This window comes from Sebastes umbrosus, chromosome 18 (assembly GCF_015220745.1).
Source record: "Sebastes umbrosus isolate fSebUmb1 chromosome 18, fSebUmb1.pri, whole genome shotgun sequence".
NCBI lineage: Eukaryota > Metazoa > Chordata > Actinopteri > Perciformes > Sebastidae > Sebastes > Sebastes umbrosus.
In genome coordinates, this window is record NC_051286.1 from 5,708,258 (window position 1) to 5,736,042 (window position 27,785).

Consider the following 27,785-nt stretch of genomic DNA (forward strand, 5'->3'; position numbering starts at 1 on the left):
TGGTTTAATTTTTAGTGATCTAAAACTTAAATGATAAACAACAAATTTTCTCTATAAAATGCTGTTTTTATTTTTCAATAATCCTGCACTTTTACACTGGCACATACAGCACAGAGAAATCCTTCATGGAGGTGGAAGAGATATTGATTTCTTCATAAAAGATACCCTCAATAAACGTGGCGGCCATCGTAGATACACCTGTTATTTGTCTCGCTGGCTGGACCACACGTAAACGCGCCTATAAAGTTAATTGCATGAAATGACTTCGTGACCTTTTCTGCAGCTATTCCTCAGAAACGTAGGAAGCAGAAGTCGACACGAAACGGAACAAACGATGAAAAAGCGAACTACAACGCATGATCAAAACATTACTCCTAGAATACACCGAGACATCACAGACGGATGCTCTCTAATGGTGAAAGTGCATCCAAGGGTGATGTTTTCCTTCCAGGGTTTAAGAGGCAAACTGAAGAGAGGAACATCATTACTTCTGTTCAATCCGACGAACAAAAGAGGAAGTGAATCAGTGTTTCTCTCCTCTCTCTCTCAGCTCTTTTGATGTTTTCCTAGAACAGGAGGCATTTATCTGCCAGTTACTCTGCGAGAGATAATCAGTTATCAGCGTGGAAGAGAGCTTTTTTTTTTTATTTTGGGCCGCTCTCAGGTTTGAATCATGTGTGAGGGAGCTCAGCTTTTATCTGTATCTAGTCCAACAGATCAAGACTGTAAATAATGTGTTCTTTCTCAGTTTGCTTAAAGATTGATGGGAATCAGCTCGGAGATGATTTACAAGTCTGCTGCTCACACTGACAACCTGCCAGCAGACTATTTTTGCCAAAAAAGGGAAATAAACTCACAGAAATATGAGCTTCATACTCCTCAAGATTTTTTTTTTTTTTTTCTGTCATTTGCTGACCGTGAATGTCTCCTCATTTTGTGAAGTAGAACATTTTGTTCATTTCACACAGAGACGGCAGCCACGGCTGAGTGATATTAATAATTACACCTGTGATGATGATAGAGCCATCGCCTCGTTTCAGTCCCGAGGTGGCGCAAGGTTTTCACGTTCTGTCGGCCTCAAAATGTCACATTAATGCATCTATTCTGATTTTTATCTACGACAATGAAACCTCTCAAACTCCTGCCTCCTTGGCCTGCACCATTTATTCCGCCATTGTGAGAAGAAATAAAAGAAAATCACTAAAATGTTTGCATGGATGTGGCCAGATGAACACATGTAAATTAGACCATTCATAATCAGTGGATTGAATCTGTTTTTATTAAGGCCGAGCAATATCTCTGCTATTGTGAGTCATAGCAGGATCTGACTGGCTAATTTGATGGTGTGTAATCTGATTTAATGTGCTGATAACTAACTGGTTTATCCGGAGGTGGGGGGGACATAAATAAAACATAATAAAACGTGTATGAATAATCTTGTGTTGTCACATGACTGCTCAGCTCCTCTGATTTGTATTTCTCAGTGTGTAAATGACATTATTTGGCTACTTTTCTTTTGCTTTTTCATCCAAATACAAACACTTTTAAGTCCTCCAAATAATTGGTTTGGATCAGAAAATATCAGGAGAGTGAACAGCTTGATAGGTACAAAGTAAAAACAGCTATTAAAGAGGGAATAAAATACATGTGAGGATGGTTTCTGTTCAGCCAACATTAAAATGATGCTTTCTGTTCTCTGAGATTCTCTATTTTAGTTAATTATTCACACAATAAGCAGACATGCACTGACTAGCAATGAAGCCTGCAACCTCTATCTGCCTTTGAATGCATGAACACAAAAGCCTAAATCAATTTTAACCCCTCTAATTTCTTTAACGACTTTAGGTTGTAGCGGACACAGTTTTAATACTAGCTTGTCGCAAAGGACGTTAAACAACGCTCCAAACTTAGGCAAAATTTTGGCGAGGAAAAACTGTCATGGCCATTTTCAAAGGGGTTCCTTTACCTCTGACTTCAAGATATGTGAATGAAAATGGGTTCTATGGGTACCCACAAGTCTTCCCTTTACAGACATGCAAGTTTGGAGCGTTATTTATGATGCCAGTATCTTCACTCTAGCTTTAAAACTGCCTGCTACAACCTCCGAAAGATCGATTGCGTTAATGCGTTAAAGAAATTAGTGCAAATTAGAGTTAACGCGGCATTCACTTTGGCAGCCCTAATGCAGCCCTAAAGCCAGCATATTAGTCCACTCCCATGTTGATAAGAGTATTAAATAGTTGACAAATCTCCCTTTAAAGGGACTATTTTTTACTTTCAGAATTGCTTGTTAACAGCGACACCTGTGGCCGTTAAGTCAACGAAAGTCAGTGTCGGGCTCGCGCTTTGCTCGCTCTAAATAGACATGAACGAGCATCGCTCAAAACAGTGACGCGACACACGTCAGCTGAAACCACAATATCACTCTATATTTCACCTGCTTGGCAGTAATGTTAGCTAACCAGACGAAGGTCTCTCCATGAATCACTGCTGATCCTAGTGTTGGCTTTTCCTGCTTCAGCCTCCCGACCGTGGTCAGAGGGAGGGAGACACCAGAGTTTTGGTCGGAGACGATAAAGTTTCTCGCTGCGGAGCCCCGTCACTTCACAAGACACGGAAAACCTCTGTTGGTCTGGAGGAGCTGCAGCAGTTATTTGCACTAACGTCCACTGTACATTCACTAGATATTCTCAGAGCTACGAAGTCTTCTGCAGTGTGTAATGTGCGCGCATGAACGTGAGGTGGAGCGAGAACGTGCACGTTGTGTGAGTGAAGACAAGCAGGCAGAGGAGTCTGAGTCTGAACAGCGTATAGCCTCACGCGAGCATATGCTGTTTAGACGCATGGGATCCCGACCCGGTAGATTTATACGTGTAAAAAGTTACATACAGTCCCTTTAAGGTACATTTTGAACAGATAAAAAATGTGCGATTAATTTGCGATTAATCGGGATTATCTATTTTAATCGATCGACTGATAAAAAGTTACCTTCATGTGGAGATTTTAAAGGAGAAATGCAGCTTTTTGTTCCTGCAAAATGTAGAAATTGTGTTCAAGATAACCTCATGAATTAGGAAGATAAAAAGATTATTCAAAGCTTTCCTTAATGTAGTTTTTTTTTTGGTTCTTTATCCGAGAAGCACATCGTCTGCTAGGAGGAGCTTTGAGAATTCAAATCAGATCTTTTTGTATAAGCCTCCTCCTCCTCCTCCTCCACCACTGTCGTCTGCTGCCTTGTTCCTATGCACTTGACAGCTCCATGGGTTGGGCAGATAAAGCTATATGGGAACACGTGACAGGGCTTGTAGGAGCGACGCTTCATAAAGTGTGAAGACACAGAGAAAGAGGCTGGAGAGGCGCTGGAGCAGCAGCAGCAGCAACAACCTGGACCCACAGAGCAGGAGCGCACTCCAACTCCAACTCACTTCTACGGACAACCAACAAAACTTATGTTACATGCAGACTTTGCAAAAGAAACTGAATAATCATGATGATAATGGTGGTTTCATTCTAACACATGCATGCAGGCTGGTTGTCTCTTATTCTTTTATATAAGAGCCATCGGATGATGCGCTTCTGACTTGGATTATTCTGCGCACTTGTGGAGAATTATGTAAGGTAAAGAAGCACTTTTCTTCTTTTAAATGTTTAAATGAGGCTTTTAATGTTGTTTTCTTTATTATATTTGTACTTTAAATGATTTGGGTTGTTTTTCCCTGCATAGAAGTATGTTTTCTTCTTTTTTTTATTGTGCATAATCCTGCATGATTTTTGTTTTTTTGCACCAGAATAACAATAAATACACTCCTGTATTGGTTATGAGACTTTTTTAAAAACCCAATATTGAAATAATATACATACTAAATCATATATTAGCAATTAGATTATTATATATAGTTATAGAGCCTATCTTTTTACTGTTACAGTAAATTAGGCTGCCAAAATTTGAGCATGCATTTACCGTATATTGTTTTACATAAAGGTAATTAGCTTGTTCTGTAATGGTGTTCCAGTCTGTGCAGGTACAAAGGAATTGCATTGTCTGATTCTGCACCTCATAGAAAAAAAGAGGCGTTTTTATCCTCAGGTTCCTGTTTTTTGTTTTTATGAGTAGGTTTTCTGCTCTTGAAGAGAAAGCACTCAGTGATTAATCATTTTATGTGTGTTGATGCATGATACAGTATTTATAAACCAGCTCTTAGACATTGGATTTGGTTTATGCCCAATCTATGAACTCTAATGTGTTGAAAAAACATCTAAAATTGTACAAAACTATCAAAGATTCAACAATATTTGCATAATGTGAGGTTTATCTCGTGTTAAAGGCGTTTTTATATTAAAGGTGTGCACTGCTGCAGATTTAATATCCTGTGAAAATATGCATGAGATTCTTTTTTAGGTTTTTCAAACATGTCTGAAATGTTTGTGATCGATCTTGTAGGTTGTACAGGCGTCTCGTACTGCAGTATTACCCTCAGACACAGCCATGAAGTCTGTGCTGGACGGCGTGGCGGACACCACCTTCCGGACTATTACATCTGGTTTACAGTATCTGGGCTCCAACGACGCCAACTACGAGGACCAACTCAGCGATGTAAACTCCAAGGCGGGTTTCTCCCTGCAGAAGCCCTTTTCTGCTTTCCGCAGCAACTCCTTCCCCAACAAAGTGCCTGCGGACGAGGAGCTCATCCTCAAGGGCATCCCCTTTTTTCCCACCAATTCCACTGACTTGTTTGGCAACAGGAGCACTTTCAGAGATGAGACTAACACCATACAATGTGGGGAGAACTTCATGGACATGGAGTGTTTCATGATCCTGACCCCGAGCCAGCAGCTGGCTGTGGCGGTGATGTCTCTGACTCTGGGCACCTTCACGGTGCTGGAGAACCTGGTGGTGCTCTGCGTCATCTTCCAGTCCCGCACCCTCCGCTGCCGGCCCTCCTACCACTTCATTGGCAGCCTGGCGGTGGCTGACCTGCTGGGGAGTGTCATATTTGTCTACAGCTTTCTGGACTTCCATGTCTTCCACAGGAAGGACAGCCCCAATGTTTTCCTCTTCAAGCTGGGCGGAGTCACGGCGTCATTCACTGCGTCCGTTGGGAGCCTTTTCCTCACCGCTATCGATCGATACATCTCGATACACCGGCCTCTTGCCTACAGACGCATCGTGACACGGACCAAGGCGGTCATTGCCTTTTGCGTGATGTGGACCATCTCCATCGTCATCGCAGTGCTACCTCTGCTGGGCTGGAACTGTAAACGCCTCAACTCTATTTGCTCAGACATATTCCCTCTGATAGACGAGAACTACCTGTTGTTCTGGATCGGTGTGACCAGCGTGCTGGTCCTTTTCATCATCTACGCCTACATATACATCCTGTGGAAGGCACACCACCACGCTGTGCGCATGCTGAGCCGCACCTCCCAGAAGAGCCTCGTTGTTTACTCGGCTGATGGGACTAAAGTGCAGACCACGCGTCCAGAGCAGACGCGCATGGACATCCGTCTGGCCAAGACCCTGGTGCTCATCCTGGCTGTGCTGGTCATCTGCTGGGGCCCAGTGCTCGCCATCATGGTCTACGACCTCTTCTGGAGGATGGACGACGACATCAAGACGGTGTTTGCGTTCTGCACCATGCTCTGCCTGCTCAACTCCACCGTCAACCCCATCATCTACGCCTTGAGGAGCAAGGACATGCGGCACGCCTTCCTCATGTCCTGTCACGCCTGCAGGGGCAGCTCCCAGCAGCTGGACAATAGCCTCGAGTCGGACTGCCAGAACAGAAACATCTCTGCCAACCGGGCTGCAGAGAGCTGCGTGAAGACCACTGTGAAAATAGCCAAAGTAACAATGTCTGTGTCGACTGAAACTTCTGCAGAGGCTGTCTAATTGGCCGTCACAGGGGGGAAACTGTGTAAATGTCATCCTCCCCAAACAATGCCATTCAACACAATAAAGCAGAAGTTAGATATAAAAAACAAAAAATCCTGAAAGTATCGACTCACATCCTCACGTAGACGCTTCAGTGGTTGCATTATTTTACGTTGGTCTGTGAGTACACGGTGTGCCAAAGTGCCAAACGGTGTCGCAAGTTCATAGGAAGGACTCTTAATTTGAAAGGATTATCAAAGACTATCATGAGTCTGCTGTTTACCATATAGACTTCATGATATCCAAGTTAGTGAAGGCATATTATATTTTTGTACTGTGAATTCAGGTTTTGAAAACAATATATCTTCATTTATGGGATAAGGGGCTACTGACATTTTTAATTCGACATGTTTTACTGTGTCATCTAGACTTTAAAAATGTGTCTTGCACCATAAATATAACGAATCTTCGCGTCTTGACTTTCTACAGGCTTCATGTACATGTTGCATAAAGACATTTCTATGAGGGAATGATAAAAAAAAAGGATTGTTCATTTCCAAAATTGACATTTAACATGTCACTTTTCTTCTGACAACACTCACAGTGAGTGGCAAAAGAGATTTTGAGGGAATGATTCATGCTCAAGATTAAAAAAAAATAAGCTCTAATGAGATGGAGGATAAATGGATTCACAGCTTTTGTCAGATCTGGAATGGCATTTTCTGTGGCAGAGTGACGATCGTCCCTGTTGTCCATTTCTTTACCCGCTAAGCTGTTAGAGTAACGTGTCTTTGTTCAAATGTAAACCTAACAACTGTACAGTGTTTTCTTGCAAAAATAAAGTCGACTCATTCATTCAAGCTTTTGGCCAAAGCTTGAACACATCAAAACTGAATTTGGACGCAGTGTGCTGGTCACTACTGCAACAACGTTGAAGTGGTTTCTTGCTGCTTTCATCAAATGTATGATTTTTACCGGCCTTGTATGTGTGTGATACCTTGTGACTTGATGATATATTTCCAACCCCCGAGCCTTTTTGATCATTGCAGTGAGTTGTTTTAGTGCTACTGTTGCAGCGGGGCATCATTTGGGAAAATAAAAGCAACCCATGCACAGGCCTATAGTGAAGTACTTTTGGCGTAACTCTAAATAAAAAAAAAATGTCTGTTAATTTTACTTATCTAAACAAAGAAACAGGGGTCTTTTCATTATAGCTGGTGGATGGAAGTGTACGTGTGGAGACTCGATGACCGACCTGACAAAAGAAATCTGAGAAGATGTGATTTTTCTAATGTAGTACTTTTAATCTAGAAATCTCACAGCACAATACTGTTCTGTAGACATTTATCTTGGTGTGAAGTTATCCAGACGAGCTGTTTATCAGTATGCTTTGCTGCCTCTTGTATTATTGAGTATTGAAGATCAAAATGTCAAACTGTCAAGTGGCTTCTGTACAGTGGTGGCATAATGAGGACTATAAAAAAAACAACAATCAGTCAAGTGTTTTTAGTATTGCTGTTTTCAAAACTTTTGAATAAAGTTGCAGCTGGTTGTCATTTTCGCCTGCAGTTATTTATATTGATGATGTTGCTTAATTCATCCAACAATCACCGATTGAAGAGGAGCAGAGAGAGGAAGCCAAGCCCTGCAGCAACCTAAAGGCATCAGTGATGTTTTACTGCCCCCTCGTGGAAGATTATCATTCTCAATAATGGCAGCCTTTCTGAGGGAGGAGAACATTTCTATGATTTTAGCTTTCCTAATATTACTGTGGCTACTTCTTGTAACCCCAAAAGTGACAAATTGAAAGAGAATAGCAACCGCAGCATCCTCTGACGCCAACATCTGCTCTGTTCTTTTCATCTCTTGGCTCAGAGGGACGGGGAAATTGCAGCATCTGTTCACACAGCTGTCAACAGGATTTTGTTCATTTATCTACAGAATATTCCAATCTGAGAAAAGCCCATGAGGCGGGTTTACTCCACCATGTGTGAAAGTCTGCAATAAGACCTTTTTCCTGATGTTTTGTATACGAAACAAGTAGGAACAAGTGGCAGATTAATCACTAATGAATCAGAATCAAGTTTATTTCACCAAATATACACATACATGGAATATGACTACGGTTATAAATAACAGAATAAAAAGAAATACAATAATAAAAAAATAGAAATAAAATGTCTATATACAAGTCAAGTATTCTGGATGTTGGAAACAATACACATAGTGCAAAGAAATAAATACTGGTTGGATATACATGGACTGGATGATTATATACAGTATGTACATGTGAAGATGTCTATATACTGTATGTACAGTGAGTAGGATTTATATTTACAGTTACAAGTACATATTTCAATATGCACATAAAGTGATAGAGGATATGTACATGTTACAAAAAATATGCATTAAAGACTGTAAATTATAATCTAAAAATGTGCATTTAAGACTGTAAATTATGATCTAAAAATGTGCATAAAGACTGACAATTATGATCTGAAATGTGCATTGTAGACTGTAGATTATAATCTAAAAATGTGCATTTAAGACTGTAATTTATAATCGTATGTGCAAAAATGTGCATTAAAGACTAAATTATAATCTAAAAATGTGCAAATATGTGCATTAAAGAGTGTGAGAATTATAATCTATAATGGCAGCAGCAAATATTTTTGCGTTAAAGGGTTATTGACAGTGTATGACTGATTACTGAACATAATATATTGTTGCAGCCCAGTTGGGACCAAGTTGCAGGAGTAAGTATAACACCATTACTTAACTTAAGGATTAATTTGTTCATTTTGTCCAATAGATTTGGTAAACCTGCCAGTTTGACACTGCAGAATAATTACACAAAAAGTAGTTTAATGAAGTCTATGGATTTAAAATGTTTTGCTTTTTTTTGGGTTGAGAAATTGTTGAAATACCATCGGCTCTCACATCCTCCTCCATTTTTTGTACAGTTCAAAATATGTTTGTGTAACTACAGCGGTGGTTGAGGAAGTGGTGATGATGGAAGGGAAATGTCTCAAACTTCTGGGTGTGTGTGTGCAAGGGGTGGGGTGTTGTTTCAAATAAAAAAAAACAATTCAGACAGGGAGTTTTGCAGGTTTGAAAAGTCCAAGTGCATGTCTATTAAGTCACTTCTTTTGATCGATACTTAATCATCATACTTAATCATACTCTGATCACCCCGCTGCAGAACTATTTATCTTTTGTACAACTTAAATTCTGAACATGATCCACAGACAATTAGTTGGCTACTAATTTTACAGACCTACAGTTTCATTTTTAATTTCAAATAAGTTCTTCTCATGCATTATTATTGTTTCTTCTGAACCAGAAATATGCTCTTAATTCAAGACAATTTGTTCACATTTTGATTCTGTACTCATTAATAAGGCAGAGGAAACATTAAATACCTAAACATTGTATTAATTCTTCTTTGTAGCTGCATTTTAGTCAAGCTGGCCTGGGTTTTCAATTAACTTTAGTGCAATTTTACATGAATAAAAAGGCTGTGTTGAGATATTGTTTCCTCAAATCCTCATATTAGGTAAATTCTTCTATATTTAAATGCTCATAGTGTGATAGATTTCTGTCTATAAAAAAATAACTGAACGTTTTATATTAGACTAAGTCTTTTTATATGTTTAAAATGCTATTTTTTTATGTTTTATGCAAACGTAAAAATTAGACTGTCAGCAAACAAAATAAATTTGAAAAAAAGCAGTTTCAAGCTCTTTGGGAAATGTAGTATTTATATTACAAAGAAATGTGCATTAAAGATTGTAAATTATCATCTAAAATGTGCATCAAAGACTGTAAATTATAATCTAAAAATATGCATTAAAGACTGTAAATTATAATCTAAAAATGTCCATTAAAGACTGTAAATTATAATCTAAAAATGTCCATTAAAGACTGTAAATTATAATCTAAAAATGTCCATTAAAGACTATAAATTATAATCTAAAAATGTCCATTAAAGACTATAAATTATAATCTAAAAATGTCCATTAAAGACTATAAATTATAATCTAAAAATGTGCATTAAAGACTACAAATTATAATCTAAAAATGTGCAAAAATGTGCATTAAAGACTGTAAATTATAATCTAAAAATATGCAAAAATGTATATTAAAGACTATAAATTATAATCTAAAAATGTGCATTAAAGACTTTAATAATTATAATCTATAATAATAGTCAATATAGACATAGTGTGATAGATTCATGTCTAAAAAACTAACTGTACATATTATATTAGTCTAAGTCTTTTTATACGTTTAAAATGCTCTTTTTTTTCTTTTTTTTTTACTGTTTTATTCAAACATTTTAAGTGAAACTGAAACTTCAGACTGTCAGCAAACAAAACAAATTTGAAAAAAAGCATAGTTTCAAGCTCTTCGGGAAATGTAGTCTTTAAATTAAAAAAAACAACGGGCTCGATTGGGAGCAAAAACTACAACTACCAGCAATGAGACTATTCGGAATGATTCTTCGCGCATGCGCAGAGCTCATCACATCGAACGGAAGAAAAGGTAAACTAGTCCGAGAGCCGTTGAGAGGGTGGAAGCTCGGATCCAGTGTAGCAACAAAATCTACAATCATCCGATTTTATAGCGCATTTACTCTACATTATATCATCCAGATTACTTGAAGAGATACTCGGTAACGTAATCTATATGATATTTATCATCAAAAGGCAACAAGAGACGAGATTAGAGCGTATTTGTCTGCTGTGTTTGACCGAGCTAACATTAGGGCCCAGGTCAGATCAGCGACTTCCTTCCACTTAAAAAGGGGTTTTAAGCTTTATTGTTTTATTTTTTTTACACATATTACAGCGTGATGGCTTGTGGAGCAACTCTGAAGAGGACTATGGATTTTGATCCACTAATGAGCCAGGCTTCACCTAAACGGAGGAGGTGCGCCCCGATAATGTCTCCGGTCTCCTCTTCACCTCAGAAGTATCTGCGTATGGAGCCGTCGCCGTTTGGAGAGGTGTCGTCCAGACTCACCACAGGTAACTAGGACTTTATATTCAACTTTATATATCCCAATGTAGTCCGTTCAGTTAAAACCATTACTCATTGTTATCTGGACAACGTTAACATCCCAGCATGAGCATTTCCTCCCCCCTGTGTGTACCGGTGTCTGTGGTGTGGCTGAAACAGAACTCCATCCGTAATATGTCTAATTAAAGGGAGTATTGTTGTTAAAACTGCTTTTCAGTAAACACATATTAAAGAAAATCATGTGATGTGAATCATTAGTGCCTAGTTGTAAATTCGGCATACAATTTATAACAGTTTTTAGATTCAAGATTCAAGATGTTTATTGTCATGCCGGTTATACAGGTACAAAGGTGTGAAATACTTTTTGCTGGGAAGCTCCATTAAAATAAGTTATATTACATTACAATTACATTTACATTACAATTATAAAAGGAAATACTTTGTACAAGGGCATATTAAGAACATATACATTAAGAACATATACAGGCATATTAAGAACATATACATTAAGAACATATACATTAAGAACATATACAGGCATATTAAGAACATATACATTAAGAACATATACAGACATATTAATAACATATACAGGCACATTAATAACATATACATTAAGAACATATACATTAAGAACATATACAGGCATATTAATAACATATACAGGCACATTAATAACATATACATTAAGAACATACAGGCATATTAAGAACATATACATTAAGAACATATACAGGCATATTAAGAACATATACATTAAGAACATATACAGGCATATTAAGAACATATACATTAAGAACATATACAGGCATATTAAGAACATATACAGGCACATTAATAACATATACATTAAGAACATATACAGGCATATTAAGAACATATACATTAAGAACATATACAGGCATATTAAGAACATATACAGGCACATTAATAACATATACATTAAGAACATATACAGGCATATTAAGAACATATACATTAAGAACATATACAGGCATATTAAGAACATATACATTAAGAACATATACAGGCATATTAAGAACATATACAGGCATATTAATAACATATACAGGCACATTAATAACATACATTAAGAACATATACAGGCATATTAAGAACATATACATTAAGAACATATACAGGCATATTAAGAACATATACATTAAGAACATATACAGGCATATTAATAACATATACATTAAGAACATATACAGGCATATTAATAACATATACAGGCACATTAATAACATATACATTAAGAAGATATCCATTAAGAACATATACATGCATATTAAGAACATATACATTAAGAACATATACAGGCATATTAAGAACATATACATTAAGAACATATACAGGCATATTAAGAACATATACAGGCACATTAATAACATATACATTAAGAACATATACAGGCATATTAAGAACATATACATTAAGAACATATACAGGCATATTAAGAACATATACAGTATTAAATATATGTTTGTGTGAGAAGGTGTCGTATGAATTATCTATTTAAAAGTCTGATGGCCTGGGTTGAGAGTCCTGGGGGTCCTGTATCTTGTACCAGAGGCAGGAGGGAGAACAGGCTGTTGTGGGGGGGGGGAAGTTGTCCTTAATGACCCTCAGGGACTTCCTGAGGCACCGCTGGGTGTACAGCTCCTGCAGGCCGGGCAGCTCGCACCTGGTGATGTGTTGGGCCGAGCGCACCACCCTTCCCAGCGCCTTACGGTCCACGTTGATGCAGTTGCCGTACCAGGTGGTGAAGCAGCCTGTCAGAATGCTCTCTATGGTGCCCCGGTAGAAGTCCCTGAGGATTTGTGGTTTCAGTCTAAAAGTCCTTAAGCGCCTCAGAGCGTACAGTCTCTGCTGGGCCTTCCTTCCTTTTATGAATTAATGTTAAGTATTAGATGTAGATTTTGTGGAAGCAAAGTGTGTGAATACAGCTTTCACAATACCCGCCTCAGAAAGATCATGAGGATATTCTGGCCTAGGAAGATCACAAACCATGAACTTCACAAAAGGACAGGGTGCTTGGACATGGAAACAATATTGATAAGAAGATGGAGATGGCTTGGACATGTATTAAGGAAACCATCTGATGACATAACAAAAGTGGCATTGCGTTGGACACTAGAGGGAAAACGCAAAAGAGGGAGCCCCAAAATAACCTGGAGGCGAACCATCGAAGGAGAGATGAAGACAAGAGGATACAGCTGGAACAGCATTGAGAAGAAAGCAAACAACAGAGATGAGTGGAGATCCTTAGTCCTTGCCCTATGTGCCACCAGCCGCAACAAGGACTAACTGGAACTGGAACAAGTGTGTGAATAACAAGAAGCTAAGAGTTGTGATGCAACTCTGTAATTGATAGATGGATGCAGTATTTATTGCTCACTAATTTGGAGAACGCTGTCTCTTTAAATGTCAGCAAGGCAACAGCTTTGTCACCACACAAGGTGCAGCACCCTCTATGTGAAGATGTCATGTATGTAATGGATGCTTTTCTTTCTGTTTCAGAGCAAATTCTACACAACATCAAACAGGAGTACAAGCGGCTGCAGAAGCGACGACACCTGGACAGTGCTTTCCAGCAGGAAACCAGCGGCTGTCCTCTGGACCTGCAGAACGCACACAGTGGATCTGCCCTACCAGGTAGCTACCGTCTTAGTGAGGATATTTTCACAAATCCATTAACTTAATACAACTACTATATACCAATAATTTTACTGATTAACTGAGTGGTTGAGTCCCTGGTTAGGATGACAACATTGATACTATAAGCTGATCACAGCACATGATACTCCAACTGAATGTCACCATTTTATTCACTCTGACATTGCCTTCTTGTAAGCCATCATCTCTTGGAGGGTAATATGATTTGGCAAACCTATTACCAGGGACTGACACATCCATCCACTTTGGCATCAACAAGTTAGGATGTTTTTTTACCTTTTTAATTGCCAACAACCATGGGAAATCCCATATCCTTAGCCAACTCCCAGAGAGGATAATAATAGAGATGGAAAGCCCCCTTATCCTTTTGCTTTTTTTAAATCAACCCCACTCTGATGTTCCTACTGGCAGTGTACTTTGCAGATAGATGAGGATCATAAATATGTTGTCATATATACCCACTTGTCATTAAAGCAGGGTGGTATCAGTCTATTGTGTATATATATCTATTTTAATGAGCCAGGCCAAGCTGCAGTGCTGTTAAAGTGTTTAATGTCACCTGTCCTGTTTTAATTTTATGATGTTAATTCTCCGAACAGGTACGTCCTCAGGTGCCGCGTCTCCCACCAGGAAAGAGCAGCCTTTATTTTCCCTCCGACAGGTCGGGATGATTTGTGAACGACTGCTGAAAGAGCAAGAGGACAAAATCCGTGAGGAGTACGATGAGATCCTGACGACAAAACTCGCAGGTATGATTCTTTTTAACAGGTATAGAAAACAATTTGTAGTGAATGATCTGTACTGGGTGCCAATAAATGTTTATTCTTCCAACAGAGCAATATGATGCATTTGTGAAGTTCACGCATGATCAACTGATGCGAAGGTTCGGAGAGCAGCCTGCCAGCTGTGAGTATATTTATTATTTTATTTTTTACACTTGTAGCTCATTAATGGGTCTCTACTTAACTTTTGTCTTTTCAGTCATCAGAACAGTTTGACACATTGTTAATAGTGAATTGTAAAATGTAAAGAAAACCACATTTTCATAGTATCTGTTAAACATGTTTTTTGCTTATTGATTCCTGAGAGCAAAGTTTGGTCCTGCTGTTGTTTTGTCTACGTCAGCTGTTACACATGACTCATGAGTCACTGCACGTGTTTTAGTATTTACATTTTGCACAGCGGACTGCTGTAAAGGTGTGACTAAGCTTCACAAGTAATAGTGTGGTACGGTGGGATGTAATACTGCAGGGGAGGAGACTTGACTGTATTAATGAAACCGTATTTTCTGCTGTAAGAACGCAGCGCTTTCAAAATCCCCAGTCATTGTCATAATGCCCCACAATCAGCTTATGTGATGTGCGTGTCCAGCTCAAGTGAAGCTGCTGAGTCAAGTCAGTGTTAATGAAAACCTTATTTTAGGTTAATTTCACTTAGTGTTTAAAGTAGGGCTGCAACTAATGATTATTTGCATTGTCGATTAACCCGTTGATTATTTTCTCGATTAGTTGTTTGGTCTATAAAATGTCAGAAAATGGTGAAAAATGTTGATCAGTGTTTCCCAAAGCCCAAGATGACGTCCTCAAATGTCTTTGTTGTTTGTCCTCCATAGATGTTTCCTGAGTGTCAGCGTCTGATATTGAGAAATACACTTTGCTGCGAGCCACTCCGGGGCCTCGGTGGGTCTAGTTGGACTTTTCTCCTAGCTGTGCCATATCGCCTCTATGTGGACTCAGTTTGTGGCGTCCACGTTGGCTGCGTCTACCAGAGTTAGGAGGGCTTCCTGCTGCCAACCTTGTTCAAGGACTCTCTGAGACTCTCCCAGTGGCCTCTCAACTGCCGTGTCCATATTTATTTGGCTTTGTTCTGACGCCTTCGTAAAAGGCTGACCGCCACCACACACTTGGCCTTTCTTTGATTTTATTTTGTTTATGTCAAATTTAGTTATTTCACAGAGAGGATGTTAGCTGTGCAGCTTCTCTATATTGTACATTTTGAAAAAAGGGATTGAACGTTGACGAGTGGATAAACCGAGACCGCCTTCAGACTGGACTCCAGGAACAGGCATCTTTTCAGCATTGTTTTAAACTGTTCTGGCAGTTACTGCTATTACATTTGTATACACTGTATTTTTAAACATTTTTTGCTTGACTTTTTTGTTTATTGTATCAACATTTCATGATTTTATTTGCTGTAGGTATAAAGGGGCTTTGATTCAAGAAAAGCAAAACAAATAAAGTGTTTACACAAATCTTTGGAAGTGTCATGGTTTTATATTTACGACCACTATTTGAGGCACCACAGTTGACACAATCTTTAGACTACATGCTGCCACCACAATGCGATGAAGGTAAGTGGAATTTAGTTTGTATTTATCTTAAATGATCCAACAACAAAATCTCTTTCCACAATCTCCATTATTTGGGATAAATTCCAGACATTCCTGTCAATTATCACTGGGACTATTTCTCCTGTAGAATTGTAATGATAAACTTGTTTTTAAGCTCAGGTCACGGTTTTCAGCAAGGCCTCGGACTAAAAGTGTTTCAGTATTTGGGAAATTTTATATTTTGAGAAATAGAATGTAACACAGACAAGTGGACTTTTAGAGAATGAATAAACTGATATAAAAGAGTAGAGTTACTCCAAAAAAGGGGCCAGGGTCGGTCGTTATTGCAGTTTCAAGCAAACTGCTCAAAATTAAGAAAATAAGGAACGATTCAATTTTTAATTTAATTTTAGATCATTTAATGTCTTCATTTTCATTTGTTTCTTTTTTTATTTATTTTATTTGTATTATTTATTTTATTATTTTATTATTTTATAACCGTCATGTCCTCTCATATACATATATTGAGTTGTTAAACCCCTCATAAATAATAACTTAAGATATTTTTCCTGACTGTGACTCAGCTAACTTTGACGATTACTTATTTAATCACAAATATTAATATTATAGAAAAACATTTAAGGTTTGAATGTGACCGGTAAATTTGATATCATTTAATGTCTTCATTTTCATTTGTTTCTTGATTTATTATTATTTATTTTATTATAATTATTATTATTTATTTTTTTATAACAGTCATGTCCTCTAATATACATATATTGAGTTGTTAAACCCCTCATAAATAATAACTTGAGATTTTTTTCCTGACTTTGATTTACCTAACTTTGACAATAACTTCTTTAATCACAAATATAATCTAGAAAAACATTGAAGGTTTGAAAGTGACTTAGTGACCGGTTATACTTCCTGTCGGGAGCAACGGACGATATAAACGAACGAACCCATTCTAGTCGGTGACGTCGTTAGCGAACGAAGCCTGTGATTGGACGAGCTGACAGGAAGTGGTGTGGCTAAGGCGGAAGTGCAGTAGCTATGGCAATGTGAATGGAGCATACAGCATTTGTTGCTGTTTTTACAAGTTTATTATCATTATTTTGTGTTTTTACGTTTCAGAAACATGGCTTGTTTCTTCAGAAGAACAATTGCAGTAAAGGTAGAAGATTTGAAAGCTAACACTGTATACTAATGCTCTTAATTCTGCTCTATAAGCTTACATCATGCTGTTTATTGACATATTATACCTCTGTGTGTGTTTTATGTGCAGCTGGGTCGCACACTGCAGCAGTCTGAGGATGCCTTCATACCAGCTCTGTCAGCAGTTCCAGTCTTTAAGAAACAGTTAAGTGTGTTTTAACATTAACTCCTCTGTTTGAGTCAGATAGCTGTATATATATATCTGTCTGTTTGTTAAAGCTCTCTGACCTTGTGCTCTCCCAGGCAGACTGCTGACTTCAGGCTGTCCATCAGCTCACTACGGGTCAGTGGGATTCTACCCTCCAGTGGTGACATTCAGCTGCAGACAGAAGACTTGGCCACTCGGGTAAGATTCATCTTGGAGGAAGCACGAGTAAAGACTACACCTACACTGTTGTGAAGGCTACACCTACCCTGTTGTAAGCTCATAAAGAGGCTGCATTCTCATGATACACATGCACCAGTGGATGAGGATAAAAAAGAGCTGATGGTTTTTGGTGCCAAGACAAAGAAACAACAAATTAAAGGTGCTATTGATAACATTTATTCAGCCACTAGATGTGACATTCTCCCTCCCCAATTCCATTGCATTTACTTCACAACAAGTCGTTGCCAGGTACTTACAGTCAATCTCAGCCATTTATCCTTTTTTTTCCCACACTGACGACCCACAGACACCACGTGATACCAACATCATTTTACTTTTGGCTCTTAAAGAGGACATATCATGCTCATTTTCAGGTTCATACTTGTATTTTGTGTTTCTACTTGAACATGTTTACATACTTTAATGTTTAAAAAAAACTTTATTTGTCTCATGCTGTCTGCTTGAATATACCTGTATTCACACTCTGTCTGAAACGCTCCGTTTTAGTGCATTTCAATGGAATTGCAACAGAATTGCGTTGCTAGGCAACAGCTTCGGTCCATGTTTACTTCCTGTAAGCTGATGTTACTCACATACACCGCAACAGGAAATAAACTGGGACACATTTAGAATGTTTATGTTTAAAACTGTGAAATGGTCTAAATATTGTAGATTTGTGACATCACAAATGGACAGAAATCCTAACAGCTTGTTTCAAACGTTCAGTTTCTGAATACGGGCTGTGTGTTTTTCTCCATGGATTGAGTGTTTTGATAGTTTAACAGTATTTATATAGAACTTAAACCTGCTTTATAATGTAAAATACCTGAAATCTCACTTTTTACAATATGGGACCTTTAAGCCTTGTTAGAAGTGGGAACCAAATGTCAGATATCTTCCACAGAGATAAACAAAACATTTATTTTGGACCCGTCAACATTTTTAAAATGATTAATTCACAAACATAATTTTTTTTTTCAGGAAAAGCCATACTTTTATTCAGAACCAAAAGCTCTTTGGATGTATTATTATTTTTTTTAATATATATCTACATAAAAATGTTATCAATTAGACCTTTAAGTCTCTTCTTTCATTACATTTATTCGTCAGACAGCTTTTGTCCAAAGCGATTTATATTTCTTATCTTCTTATTTATTTGTATTTCACTTTATTTTAATCTATTCTGTTTAATATAAGCCTGAACTTTTATGTTCTTTGAAACCTGCTTTGTGTGTTTCAGTTGAAGCAGGACAGCGTGGTGGAGGACGTATCTGCTGGAAATGGAATGATCAACTTTAAAATGAATCGGCAGCTTCTTGTCCAGGTTTGTCTGTTTTCTTTTCCTCTGAAGTGAAAAACAACCGTCTCGACTGCTTCTACTGTGATTTATAATCTGTTCTACTGCCTCTGTTTTAGAAAATGTTGGAGCCGTTTGGAAAGGAGGAGGACGAGAAATTTGGGTTAAATAGTGAACTTTTCAATAATCTGAAGAGATCAACAACGTTAGTTGAGTTTAGGTATGTTGGTCAAGTGTTTGTGTATTATCTCCTTTAATGTCTTCCGCTTATTGATTGTCAGACAGAATTAATGTGTTTTTATGTTGCAGCTCTCCAAATATTGCCAAAAAGTTCCATGCTGGACACTTAAGATCTACAATTATTGGTGAGTTTTGGCTTAAATGAAATGTATTCAGTAACTGAAGCCAGAATAGTTCTGTTGATTAATATGTGTGTGAGTGTGAACTAGATATCATCCGGTGTTTGCTCTACAAGTCAGACAATAATAACATGATGATGATGGCAATGCTGTTTTGAAATGGTGTCACCGTTCTGGTTTGTCCACCAGAGAGTAGGGAAGTTTATTTTTCAACTGTAAAATGTTGTGCTCTTTACATACGTAATTTATAAAAAAAATACTCTGGAAAAAAAATCTTTATTTCATATCATCCGATATATCATTATCTGCTTTTTTAAACCCTCAAATAAGTAATAAAAGTATTGGCCTCAAAAATCAAGTATCTGTCGGGCTATACTGTAAACTTACATTTAAAATTGATCGAGCGAACTGGACTAAAATATATAATTTCCGTCTCCAGGTAACTTCATTGCGAACTTAAAGCAGTCTCTTGGAAACAACGTCATTCGAATGAACTACCTGGGAGACTGGGGAATGCAGTTTGGTGAGTAAATAATGTGCAAAATATTCAACCGGTGTCCTCTGGTCTCATAAAGGCTTCTCTTTGAGTGAATTTTATTCACGGAAACAGTTTTCCTTCTTGGGTTTCAGGTTTGCTGGGAGCTGGGTTTGGTCAGTTTGGAAGTCAGGAGAAACTGAAACAGAATCCCTTACAGCATCTGTTTGAGGTGAGTCTGCATGTTTGGATAAAGACACAGTGACTTTCATCACAGAGACCTGTTTGGCAAGTTAAATAATCAGAATCAGAATCAGTTTTTACTCGCCAAGTACATACATACAAGGAATTTGACACTATATACAAGTCAAGTGTTCTTTAAGTGTGAACAATACAAATGGTGCAAAGGAATAAATACTGAATGGATATACAGGGACTGGAAGTGTGTGTTTCATAAAAAAGTGTTAATTGTGAACCACATGGTCTAAATGCAGTTAAAAAGGCTTTTCTTCAACATTACCATACTGTCAGTATTTGTTGTTTTTGTCTTGCAGGTTTATGTCCAAGTTAATAAGGAAGCAGAGCACAACGAGGACGTGAAGCAGGCTGCCAGAGACTTCTTTAGACAGCTGGAGCAGCATGACAGCGAGGCTGTGTCGTTATGGCAACAGTTCAGAGAGATCACAGTGGACGAGTATCAACGCGTTTACAAGGTACGGACTGAATAACATGCATGACCAAACTGACACCATGGTTCCAAAAAAACCTTAAAACTCTGAAATATAAACTAAAAATATTTCACATTTCATTTTAAATCTTTCCAGCGGTTAGGCGTCCACTTTGATATTTACTCCGGAGAGTCCTTCCACCAGGATCAGGCCCAGGAGGTGGTGCAGCAGCTGCAGAGCCGAGGCCTGTTGAAAACCTCTGAGTATGTGGCACTATGTGTCGTCCTTTAATCAGTAACCGTCATGACACAGTCTAAGTAAACACGTAGGTCAGCTTCCTGCTCTCAGTCGGTTTATTTACTGGGTGTACAGCTGTCCTCCTCCACTAGAGAAATTAGTAGTCAGCTAACACTCATATGATTTTGTCGACTAATCGATCAGTAGATTTAATCGACAGATCTGTAAAACTGAGTGTCTCCACAAAGAATCACACAAAAGCACCACTTTAAATCTTGTGTTTACCAGAGATGTGCTCATACGTTTCCTGGAAATAAGTCATTCAGCATGAACAAAAAGGACTAAGAGGGGGCAGCCCTAACTGAGCGGCCACTAACTGATCAAATAATTGGACGATATGAACTTAAGGAGTAATGATAATGTTTAGCTGGCTGATTGATTTTGTATGAGTAGGATGTTGAAAGTATTGGCAGGGCATTTATGTATTTATTATTTATGTATTCATTTTGAAAGGATTGTAGGTAATACAAGATTTCTGTTGTTCTTGATGGAGGATGTGTTGCAGCACAGAAATACCAAAGATATGTTTGAGGTAGTTTAGAAACAGCGTCTTCATTACACAGTTTGTCCACCAGAGAGCACTGACAAGTAAATTCAACTTTATTGTCATTGTACAGACTACAGGTACTGAGACAAAGAAATGCAGTTTAATATCTAACCAGGAGTGCATAAAGCAATAAAGTTCAGAGTTATGTACATATGTACAGTGGTAATATAGATATAATTAATAAACATTAAGGGGTAGATATGAATATGCTAGATATATACAGTATAAGCACAATCACATTTCTCTAAAAAATAAATTCAAGAACTTCTTATCAAAAATGTATCGGTCGATATATTTTTACATTTCTAAAGAATGTGGAGAAATATTTGAAGAACTGAGAGTTTGAAAAAAAGCCTTCACTTCCTTTTGTCAAAATGATTTCCTCTCTACGTTATATTAAAATACTACTTAATTAATATTATTAGCATCTCTTAAAAGACGAGCTGGAGACACATTTCAGTCATTAATATATAATTGTTTACATGTTACAATAATTGAATGAATGCTCTTTCAGTATTATTAAATTAATGACAGCCAGCCTTACAGCTAACATGGACTTGTTGTGTTTACAGGAAGGGGACCGGTGTAGTGGATGTTTCCCCTGCTGGAGACATGAGCAGCGTCTCTACGGTGCTCCGCAGTGACGGCACGACGCTCTACATCACCAGGTCAGTGCTCAAAGAAATGGTCACTTAATATCTACTGGAAAATATTTAACCAAAGCTGAGTTATCAGATGAAGAATGCATTAAAAAATTACTTTTTAAACGAACAGAGTGTAGCATTTTGGGGGATGTATTAGCAGATACCTCACCATTGAATGCTGCCAAATCCTACACAATGTATCTTTACAGTGGCAATAATGGCTTATTTTTCATTTTCTGCATTTCAGAGATGTTGCTGCAGCTATTGACCGAAAAGAAAAATACCATTTTGATGAGATGATTTACGTGGTAAGGAAAGTAGTGCACTCTCTCTCTCTCTGTTCACTTTTTAAATTGTTACATTGCCGTCCTTTAAAGACCTGATGGAACACGGTGTAACTTCACAGACTGTACATGAGGCACTTTTGTCTCCAACATGAGCTACAGCAGTAAAAGACGAGGACATAGCACATTTAATAACATAGTACATAATGAAATATAATGATGGCTTCAATTATTTTCAATTATGTATTATTATTAATGATTCATTATAGTTTCCCTGAACTCATTCATAGAGCTGAAACAGTCTATTAGTCAAGTGACAACTATTAAGATTTATTTATTTATTATTTAAGTCATTTTTCAGGCAAAAAATCATAAACATTCCCAAGTTTCAGGATCTAAATTGTGAGGATTTACTGCTTCTCTTTCTTGTATGTGATAGTAAACTGAATATCTTTGGGGTTTGAACTGTTGGTTGTAAAAAAACAACATAAGAAGATGTCACCTTGGGATTTAGAAAATTATGCAAAACAAGCCAAGCACAGAAATGCAATATAGATATAGATATTTGTGAAAATCATTGATTTGAATGTCTGTGATGATTTGAGTTTGATTCGAAGTTAATCCGAGTTTAGATCATATGTTTGTTCCACTACTACTACTCTGGAATTCCTCTCTTGTTTCCTTTTACACTCTACGTGCTGCATATTTAACAGTTTGCTGCAACATATGTGTATTTGTTCTTCTTTTTAAGACGGATAAAAGTCAAGCGAATCACTTCCAACAGTTGTTCCACATCCTGCTCGCTATGGGACACTCGTGGGCCGACAGGTAATAAAACACCCGAACACAACCACACACACAGTAACATACACTCACCGGCCACTTTATTAGGTACAAAGTGTACCTAATAAAGTGGCCGGAGCTAGTACCGGGTGTTCTTCTGCTGCTGTAGCACATCTGCTTCAAGGTTGGACGTGTTGTGCGTTCAGAGATGTTATTCTGCATACCTTGGTTGTAACGAGTGGTTATTTGAGTTACTGTTGCCTTTCTATCATCTCCAACCACTCTGCCCATTCTCGTCTGACATCAACAAGGCATTTTCGTCCACACAACTGCCGCTCACTGGATATTTTCTCTTTTTCGGACCATTCTCTGTAAACCCTAGAGATGGTTGTGCGTGAAAATCCCAGTAGATCAGCAGTTTTTGAAATACTCAGACCAGCCCGTGTGGCACCAACAACCATGCCACGTTCAAAGTCACTTAAATCCCCTTTCTTCCCCATTCTGATGCTCAGTTTGAACTTCAGCAAGTCGTCTTCACCACGTCTAGATGCCTAAATGCATTGAGTTGCTGCCATGTGATTGGCTGATTAGCTATTTGTGTTAACAAGCAATTGAACAGGTGTGCCTAATAAAGTGGCTGGTGAGTGTAGATCGGGTTAATAGAAGCTGTTAGGTGATGTTAGCTAACAGTAGTTGTTAATTAGTTGAGTTCAAAGATTATTAATAACTGGCCTTTCTGACAGTAATATTTTCACTGTCTTTATAACTGTAAGCAAGTTTAAAAACATTGCAAGCTGGATTTAGCAAAAAATTACATAATCAGCACCCACGACAGACAGCTGTATTAATACAAACATTGGTCTTCGAAGAGGCCTTTTGTTTCATGTGAAGTGTTGGTACTTTACTTGGGTATTTTATATACTTTTTTTTAGATGTTTTGTATACATTTAATGCTACTTTATACCTCTACTCCATTTAATTTCAGAGGGAAATATTATACTTTTTACTCCACTACATTTTATGTGACAGCTATAGTTGCTGTAAAGATGAATATTTTCTTTCCAAATGTATAATAAAGTTATAAAATATGATAAATTGATGTATATCAAAACACCTCCACCGACTTCGACATGAAATTGCTGCTATACACCAATACATCAGTAATAATAAACCATTTAATAATTGTTAATAATGGCTTGAAAAGGGCCATTCTGCATAATGACTACCTTTACTTTTGATACTTGAAGTACACTTTTGCTGATAATACTTCAGGCTTTTATTTGTAACAGAGTATTTTTTTTTTTATAGTGTGGTACGGCTGTTAGTCAAAGATATAGATGCGTATTCATCACTGGTTGCAGGTGTGAGCATGTGCCCTTCGGCCTGGTGCGGGGCATGAAGACCCGGAGCGGTGAGGTGGTGTTTCTGGAGGACGTGCTGGACGAAGCTCGGGCCAGGATGCTCCACAACATGAGCCAGTCAAAAAGTTTGTATAAAGCAAGCATATTTACCCACTTCCATGTTGATAAGAGTGTTAAATACTTGACAAGTCTCCCTTTAAGCTACATTTTGAACAGGTCAAAAATATCCGACAATCATGCGATTAGTCACGATTAAATATTTGAATAGATTGTCAGCCCTAGTGTGAATGCAAAACAAGCTGTTGTCATCAATACTACCCATCTCAATCTCTTTAAAATACTAAGAAAACTGTCCAATGTGGGAATAATGAACCTGTATTTGCTCTTTCCACAGCAACAAAGGAAATGGATGACCCAGAGGACACCGCAGAGAAAGTGGGAATCAGTGCACTAATAGTCCAGGTGAGTTGATCTCTACACTCGTATTAGTATTCAGTCAAATATTCAACTGTCTCATTTCCTGATTTGTCTGCTCAACGTGATGAGAGAGATTCTAGTTTTCGGTTGACTTTGTTTCAGGACTTCAGAGGACCCCTGCAGTCGGACTACACGTTTGACTGGGACCGGATGCTGCAGGCTCAGGGAGACACGGGAGTTTTCCTCCAGTACACACACGCTCGACTCCGCAGGTCAGTATTTATCGGTAATTTTGGTGATTTAGTTATGTGACTCTTTTTAGTGTAATTCCATTATAATAGGGTTGCAACAAATAGTTTTAGTACAAATACTCTCCAAATATACCCAGAAAAAAAACGAGATCTGACTTTTAAAGTTGTTCATTCACACCTTTATTAGGGTTCCGATTGCTACCAAATTTTCTCTGGATCATTATTGGACTAATGTCATCTAAAGTTGCATAAAGCGTGTTGATACCTCATTGCGTTATGAATCTGTTGACCAATGAACTTTAAGAGGGCAGGGCTCAGCACATCAGTAGACCTAACTTCACAAGCCTTTGGCCCATCATCTCCAAGCTTGCAGCATATGTTCACAAGAGTAGCTGAAACATCCGCTGGAAGTTTCATTTAAATCGGCCACTAGGGGGCGCTTTGAGCGGGCGAAAGCTTGAACCCGCGAAATGCCGCTTGCGGCTTTAATTATTATTGTTTTTGCTGCAGTTTAATCCGGAGGAACGAAGGAGTTGAGGCATCTGTATTTGATCCATCCCTCCTACTGGAGCCGACGAGCATCACCATCCTGCAGCACCTCCTTCGGTAAGCAAACCACTTTATATCCCTTAATTCTTCTGCATATCGTCAAACAGACAAGTCGTCACAGTCTGTCAATGTTTATCTAATAACTTACTCTGATGTGCTCTTTGTAGATATGATGAGGTGTTGTATCAGTCGGCCCAGGACCTGCAGCCAAAACACCTCGTCAACTTTCTATTGAAGCTGTGGTAAGAACAGGATGTTAGTCTTGAAGGGTTGCTGGGAACTTTTACTGCTCAACGTTTAACTGACTCATTACAGTCTGTGTAACCGTAAAGGTGATTTAACTGTTTGCTCTGGTGTATTAATGTTCTTCTTCCTCTTCAATCTCCTCCAGCCACCTGATCGCATCAGCTCACAGACAGCTGCCGGTGAAAGGAAGCCCTCAAGATGTTGCACAGGTAGGAAGAGAATCACTTGAGTACATATCTATGGTTTTTCCTTTTTAAATGCACCATTATACAATCAGGAAATCCTCATCACCTTAAAGACATTAAAGTAATTACCATAAATAAACAAGACTATCTCCAAATACATTGGTTGCCCCTATCAGCTTCTGCAGTGAATTAAACATGTCTTGTCACAGGTTTAACTTGCGATATGACAAAAAATTGGGGAGTATAATATATATATATATATATATATATATATATATATATTTCCGATTCAAATTGCAATTATTATTGCATTAATTAAATTCTAGTTCTGTATTGGTGGTCTATGTACCACATTTTAACGACAAGTCATCAACAATTATCAATCTAAAGTTTGCTAACATTAGCCACCATAAACTAACGGTCATACCAGACCAAGTTATGTTGTATTGCCAACGTCTCTGAGTAAATTAAAACAAGAAATTAAACATTTTCTTGCTTATGAATGTGACTTTGTTTCTAAGAAAAGGGTTCTTCTTTCAAACGTTACATAGCTTCAAAATTACATACCATGTACCACATACTCATTATGTTTACTATCGTTCAACATACTATTGAGTGAATGAACAGTAGTTTGTAGTTTGTATCTTTTCGGACGCACTGAGCGGTAATTTACGTCGTCACTTCCTGACACCTTTTCCGAACTGGACGCGATGTGAACGAACAAACATCAGATTGTTTTTCCTAATGAAGATGTCATAACCTGCTCCGTGCTGCAGCGAACAGGCTGAGCGATGCGTCGCTTGTTTTGTGCACCTCCAACCTCATTGGTCAAAATCGACACTGACAGTAACTGACAGTTAATCAATATCACACTCTTTCTATGTAGTAGAAAGTGACGTCACTCGTAGTATATCTGGACATTTTTTTGCGCTACATTTGCCAGAATTCGCTCGGTCGCTGCATGTTAGGAAGAGGTGTAAGAGCCGGTTGGAGACGTGTAACCATGGTAACCCATGCTAACCTCACGTCACCAAAACAAAACTTTAATTACTCTAATTTTACGATATGGTGGTGTTCTTTATACTGAGTTTTCCTAAAATAAAAAAAATATTAATATAATATTAATATTATAATAAGAGAAGAATATAATAATAATAATATAATAATAATATTAATAATATAAAAATAGTCTGATCTGATGATGCAGGTGCTTGTTGTTGAGGGGTTCAAACCAGCCAGTTGGAGAAAAGTCAGTTTACAAAGTCACATCAAATAGATACAGAACGGTGCTTCTTCCTCGTGGGAGCCATCTTTGGCCGAGTCTACACAGATAGTTCACACATGTACAAGCAGAGAACACATTAACCCGACAACAGTCAAGAGTTTAATTTTGTAATTTTGTATGTTAATAAGCTGCAGCTGAGTAAATTTGCTGTAAACATTTACAGATGGTCACAGGTTATGTTTTTACAGTATATGCTGATAATGTTATTACAGTTGCTAGTATTGCAATTTGAAAATGACACTCATTCAGATCCGGATTCAAATATATAAATCATTCAGCCCAACGTCGGCATCATGGTACAGAACAATCAGCCTCTTAATACATTAATGAGAAAAAGCCTGAACGCAGATACCAAACTAACATCAGTGATTCATTTTCATGAACTTTACAACAAATAAAAATACTGTTAATTGTAAAAATGAAACCTATATTTAAAAAAAAGAAAATCTCATTTGCTAAATGTCAACAGGCAAGATTACGGCTGTTCAGCGGAGCCTGTTCAGTCCTGGCCAACGGGATGAAGATCCTGGGCATCACACCGGTTGATAAAATGTGAAACTCACCAAAGTTTATCATTTCTAACTGCTGTAGATACCATAGTGCTTAAGTTGTACTGTAAATAAAAAGCCTTACATTTTCAAAATCATCTTCTT

The 27,785-nt window shown here is 37.9% G+C and overlaps 3 protein-coding genes across 5 annotated transcripts; all 3 read left to right on the forward strand.

Annotated features, from left to right (window-relative positions):
• The first annotated feature begins 3,247 nt into the window (after positions 1-3,247).
• Positions 3,248-7,428, forward strand: cnr1 (cannabinoid receptor 1). 2 transcript variants are annotated; one of them, XM_037751418.1, is made up of 2 exons: positions 3,248-3,613; positions 4,442-7,428. In XM_037751418.1, exon 2 carries the CDS (start codon positions 4,487-4,489, stop codon positions 5,888-5,890), a length of 1,404 nt encoding a protein of 467 aa, XP_037607346.1. In that variant the 5' UTR covers positions 3,248-3,613; positions 4,442-4,486; the 3' UTR covers positions 5,891-7,428. The 2 variants fall into 2 exon arrangements, with proteins under 2 accessions (XP_037607346.1, XP_037607345.1); XM_037751417.1 differs by having other exon boundaries at positions 3,250-3,618.
• A 2,885-nt stretch (positions 7,429-10,313) lies between these two features.
• Positions 10,314-15,828, forward strand: akirin2 (akirin 2). Of its 2 annotated transcripts, none has more exons than XM_037751377.1 (6): positions 10,314-10,417; positions 10,724-10,902; positions 13,418-13,552; positions 14,173-14,322; positions 14,408-14,479; positions 15,186-15,828. In XM_037751377.1, exons 1-6 carry the CDS (start codon positions 10,383-10,385, stop codon positions 15,194-15,196), a joined length of 582 nt encoding a protein of 193 aa, XP_037607305.1. In that variant the 5' UTR covers positions 10,314-10,382; the 3' UTR covers positions 15,197-15,828. The 2 variants fall into 2 exon arrangements, with proteins under 2 accessions (XP_037607305.1, XP_037607306.1); XM_037751378.1 differs by having other exon boundaries at positions 10,404-10,547.
• A 1,082-nt stretch (positions 15,829-16,910) lies between these two features.
• On the forward strand, positions 16,911-27,778 carry rars2 (arginyl-tRNA synthetase 2, mitochondrial). The gene is made up of 20 exons (XM_037751345.1): positions 16,911-17,076; positions 17,188-17,261; positions 17,361-17,463; positions 18,725-18,808; positions 18,901-19,001; positions 19,091-19,146; positions 19,580-19,663; positions 19,771-19,847; positions 20,170-20,328; positions 20,440-20,546; positions 21,700-21,795; positions 22,019-22,079; positions 22,807-22,883; positions 24,200-24,324; positions 24,594-24,661; positions 24,779-24,888; positions 25,378-25,473; positions 25,584-25,658; positions 25,808-25,871; positions 27,602-27,778. Exons 1-20 carry the CDS (start codon positions 17,041-17,043, stop codon positions 27,686-27,688), a joined length of 1,740 nt encoding a protein of 579 aa, XP_037607273.1. The 5' UTR covers positions 16,911-17,040; the 3' UTR covers positions 27,689-27,778.
• Positions 27,779-27,785: the final 7 nt, after the last annotated feature.

Bases quoted from the DNA above. Each gene is read 5' to 3' on its own strand.
- cnr1 (XM_037751418.1), top strand. From the start codon at position 4,487: ATGAAGTCTGTGCTGGACGGCGTGGCGGACACCACCTTCCGGACTATT.
- akirin2 (XM_037751377.1), top strand. From the start codon at position 10,383: ATGCGCAGAGCTCATCACATCGAACGGAAGAAAAG. The intron at 10,903-13,417 runs GTAACTAGGACT...TTTCTGTTTCAG, and splicing joins GTCGTCCAGACTCACCACAG to AGCAAATTCTACACAACATC. The intron at 13,553-14,172 runs GTAGCTACCGTC...TTCTCCGAACAG, and splicing joins CAGTGGATCTGCCCTACCAG to GTACGTCCTCAGGTGCCGCG.
- rars2 (XM_037751345.1), top strand. From the start codon at position 17,041: ATGGCTTGTTTCTTCAGAAGAACAATTGCAGTAAAG. The intron at 19,147-19,579 runs GTGAGTTTTGGC...TTCCGTCTCCAG, and splicing joins CTTAAGATCTACAATTATTG to GTAACTTCATTGCGAACTTA. The intron at 19,664-19,770 runs GTGAGTAAATAA...CTTGGGTTTCAG, and splicing joins AGACTGGGGAATGCAGTTTG to GTTTGCTGGGAGCTGGGTTT.